This window comes from Frankliniella occidentalis, unplaced genomic scaffold (assembly GCF_000697945.3).
Source record: "Frankliniella occidentalis isolate FOCC.00 unplaced genomic scaffold, Focc_3.1 Scaffold52, whole genome shotgun sequence".
NCBI classification, from domain to species: Eukaryota; Metazoa; Arthropoda; class Insecta; order Thysanoptera; family Thripidae; genus Frankliniella; species Frankliniella occidentalis.
The window spans coordinates 38,623-42,734 of NW_026267182.1; the positions used below are offsets into that span (position 1 = coordinate 38,623).

General features: G+C 56.1%; 1 protein-coding gene across 1 annotated transcript in view; it reads left to right on the forward strand.

Annotated features, from left to right (window-relative positions):
• Positions 1 to 4,112, forward strand: part of LOC113206033 (afadin) — a gene marked incomplete at its 5' end in the record, with an annotated part of 88,915 nt that overhangs the window by 27,555 nt on the left and 57,248 nt on the right. The window contains 5 exon segments of the mRNA XM_052267436.1: positions 456 to 648; positions 750 to 880; positions 997 to 1,153; positions 1,239 to 1,522; positions 1,605 to 1,734. Coding sequence (XP_052123396.1) covers positions 456 to 648; positions 750 to 880; positions 997 to 1,153; positions 1,239 to 1,522; positions 1,605 to 1,734 — 895 coding nt within the window.

Consider the following 4,112-nt stretch of genomic DNA (forward strand, 5'->3'; position numbering starts at 1 on the left):
CGGTTGGTTCGCCCGTCGGCCGCTAGATGGCGCCACGCGTCGCGCGCGCTCGCGTCGTCTGCATCCCCAGGGCGCGAAGGATGCTGCTGCTTTAGCTGCCCTGCCCTGACAGCGGACCGATGTTTGTCTTTTGAAGGCGTGACAGCCGATGTCGTTTGTTCGTGTGGCACGCCAGGCCGATAAGGTCGTTCTTCCTCCATGCTCGGATGGAACAATTTGTTTTACTGTGGCATTACATCAAAAAGATTTTTCGAAAAAATTATTTGGTAAATTTTGGAGATACCTTGTAAAATTTGAATGAACGAATGATTTAAGTTTGTCGATTTTCAGACTGAGGAAGAAATAGTTTCAACATTTCTTATCACTATTGACTAAATTTTGAGAGAGTCGTGAGATTTCTGCCTCCTACTACAACGAACTGTTTCTTACCCTTGTGTGTGAATTTTCTGTTGCAGGAGCTCGAGTTCCATGGAGTTATGCGATTTTATTTTCAAGACTCCGGTCAGAAGGTCGCCACAAAATGCATCCGGGTTGCCTCGGACGCGACCTCCCAGGCCGTCATAGAAACCCTCATCGAAAAGTTCCGGCCCGACATGAGAATGCTCTCTATCCCAGAATATGCCCTTTACGAGATCCACGAAAACGGAGGTATTTTTATTTTCTTTCTTATTTAAACTATGCCATTGAATTTTTGACCTGTCATTTGTATGTGCAAGCACTGACGCCCTTCTCTCTCCTACTTATTCCAGACGAACGGCGGCTCGGCACTGAAGAAAAGCCACTATTGGTTCAGCTGAATTGGCACAAAGATGACAGAGAGGGGAGGTTTCTCCTCAGAAGAATTAATGACAAGACCAATGTTAGTGTCACTTTTCAAAAGGTTGGTATGTTGCTTTGGCAACTTTCTTTGATTTTTTGTGATTAAGGGATTTGATTTAACGTGTCTAGTTACATTACATTGGATTCGTTCTATTTATTATCTCTGGTGTCTTATAGATGCCAGCCAACACATTTCAAGAGGAAGGTACTAGTTTTAAAAGAAAATTATCAAAAAGAGAAAAGAAGATGCTCAAAAAACAGGAAAAACAAAATAGGATAAAGAATAATGAAAATGAGGAAAATCCAGCTGGCGTGGCCGGCAAGCTCTACACAGGTAAGGATATTTGGCTCATCTTACCTTAATCTACTGACTATGCTTTTCTAATAGTCAATATACGTATTTTTTTGTGTGTTCCTAGAATTACCTGAAACCAGTTTCACAAGATCAATATCTAATCCTGAAGCCGTCATGAGGAGAAGAAGACAACAAAAACTGGAGAAGAAATTGCAGCAGTTTCGGAGTAAAGATGGTGGACCAGATACTGGAGGAACTCTGAAAATTTATGGAGAGGCCCTGTGCAAAGACGTACCCTACAAAACTCTGCTTCTTTCAATTGGAGATTCGGCCGCCCAAGTTGTTAGAGAAATGTTAGCCAAATATGGCCTAGACAGGGAAGACCCGCACGTCTATTGCCTTGTGCAGGTATGGTTCTTTCAGACACTGAGCACGAAGGGCAGCAGAGCAGGTGAGAGCTCTAAAGTAATTACCATTAATGTACTTTCAGGTCAACACCAACATTCCAGAGTCATCAGGGGATAGTAAGGAATACCACGGCGGGACCAACAACAGGGAATACATCCTCGACGATGACGAGTGTCCGCTCGCCATTCTCATGAACCACCCGAACTCGAGAGGTAAGTCGTGGGCGACTTTGCTTCCCTTATTCCACAGCAGCCGTCGCGGATTTCGTGTCGCCCAATTATCCCGCCGCTTTTTGTGAATGGCGACGAGGGTGCTGGGCTGCTGCCGCCGCGGCTCCCCATGCAATATGCACGCGCCCCGCTTTTGTGAGCGGGCTACTACATTTCGTTTACCTTCTTGACTGTTTGATCGTTTTTGTCGTGCCCTCGCCCTCCCTCGCGCGCGCGCTCGAAGCACGGTTTAGGTGGTGAGTAAGGGGTGGAGGATAGGCGAAATGGAGACCAGTTTGCTTTTGAAAAGCGACCCCCCCCCCCCCGTTTGCTTTCAGTCACCCTTCTTCCTCCTCAACCTCAACCCCAATAACCCCTTGAGCAGCTCCACCTTCCTCCTTCTCCTCTACCGCCGTTCGCCCGCCTTGCGCCGTTGTCGCGCTTGTCAGTCAAAAGAGTGGGAGCGGGAAAATCGATCTCATGCATTCGCAATAGGAAAAGTGGAGAGAATTCGACGGAGCAGCAGCGGAGCAGGTTGCGGCCCGGCCCGCCCCTCCCCTCCCCTCCCGCGGTACGAGGAGGAGTCGCCTCCACACCCCTTTTTCCCTGCCCGGCCTGGCGGGGTTGACCTCTCTGTTCGGTTCGCTGTTCGGTTCCGACCCCGGCCGACCCGCGGCCGACGTGCCCCTCCTAATGGCTGCTCTCAGACGGGGCAGATCACGCGGCCAAAGCTCCCCACGAAGCTGGTTTCGTGTTGTCTTTTTGTTCTTGGCCTCCACGTACTACTATACACTTAGGTGCGGGCAGAGTGGTGGTGGGGTAGGGTGCCCCCCCGCACCGCCGGATGGGGAAGTCGGTGTCGGAGCGCGCGTGACCGGCGGGACGTAAATTTTGTCTGTCTCGCATTAACGAATCGAAGACCTCCGTCCTGCTTCCCCCGCTTGCCGTCGTCCCTCCCCCGTGGCGTGGCGGTGGTGGCCTTTCCGCGAAGGGGTGCGGGTGTCTAGGGGGGCGGCGGCGGGGGGCTCCAGGGCTGTACTACTACATGCGTCACGGAGCGGTGGGCAAGGCTGCCGGCTGCCCGCGGGCCCCACACTGCGGTGCAGGTCAGGTGCACTGACCTCGCCCCGGGGGAGGGGAAGCAGCCGCTGCTGTAGGTCACGGGGTGGGGCGGGGCTGGGCGGGGCTCCGAGGGTGTGACGCAATGTTCATTACGTCCGTCCGCCAACGCCGCCGTCGCCGCCTCTGTCTGTGTGGATCATGAGTGGCCGCGGTGTTCCAACCCGCGGGATAACCTTTCCCTATGTTTGCCGTGGTCGGGTAGAAGGAGGGTACCGACCGGCGCAAGGGTGGCGCTGGGTGGGTAGACTGGTGGAGAGGCTTCCTCCGGAAGTAAGTCCATCCCACCCAGCCGCGGCCGGTGGTTCGGGACCGTGTACAGGACCACCGGGGGTGGCGCGCTCTCCGCCGCCGCCGCTGCCGCCGCCAAGTCCGGGCGGCTGAGGAAGTGCCGATGGCCACGGAACGTCTTTCTCCTGGGGAGGAGGGTGGTGCCAGGGCTATAGACAAATGGGGCCACCACAACACACACCACAGTGCAGCGCCACAGCCGCTCGCCCTCTTTATTTGCTTTGCAGTTTCAAGCCGGCCGATGTACTTTGCAGCACGGCGAGGGCGGTGCTGCGGGGGCGCGGCCGTCTTCTAGTCGTAGTAGTGGTTGGATGGTGGTGGGCAGCTCAGCGCCCAGGCCGGAAGGGACTTCCCCGCGTCCGTGCGGCCCTCTTTAAATAGCGCCCCTAGCCCACCCGCTCACCCACCACCACGCCGGCGCGGACCGGACCCGCCCCGTGATACTACCGGTGTGATGAGCAGCCCCGTGGACTGATAACCGCGGCGTCCGTCTTTGTCCGCGTCCGCCTGCCTGCTCCGCCGGCCCCCGCAAACCGGAAGTTGGGAGGTGGTAAGGGGTGGGGTGGGGGCGTCTGTGTGTCTGTGGTGCGGCGGGCGTATATAGCTACTACCCCGCGCCCTGGGCGACGTTACCACGGCGAGAGGGAGCCTGGCTGCGTTATCTGTCGTGAGGGATGATGGGCGGCGAGGAGGGGCGAAAACGGGCACAAAATTTACTGCTCGCTTTTGCGCTCTGTGTGTTTGTGTGTGTCGGGGGGAAAGCACCTAGATTTAACCGGCCGACGTGGTGGGAATGTGATAACGATGTGTTGTCTTGGTCCCTCGTTCCTTTGCCCCTGCTCTGGGCCCGAGGGGGTTTCTGCGCGCTGCGCCCGCGCGTGTGAGCTGCGGGTGGCGCGGGCCACGCCCCGCCACGCCCCACCACGCCACGCCCCGCCACGCCCCGCCACGCCCCGCCACGCCCCGCCACG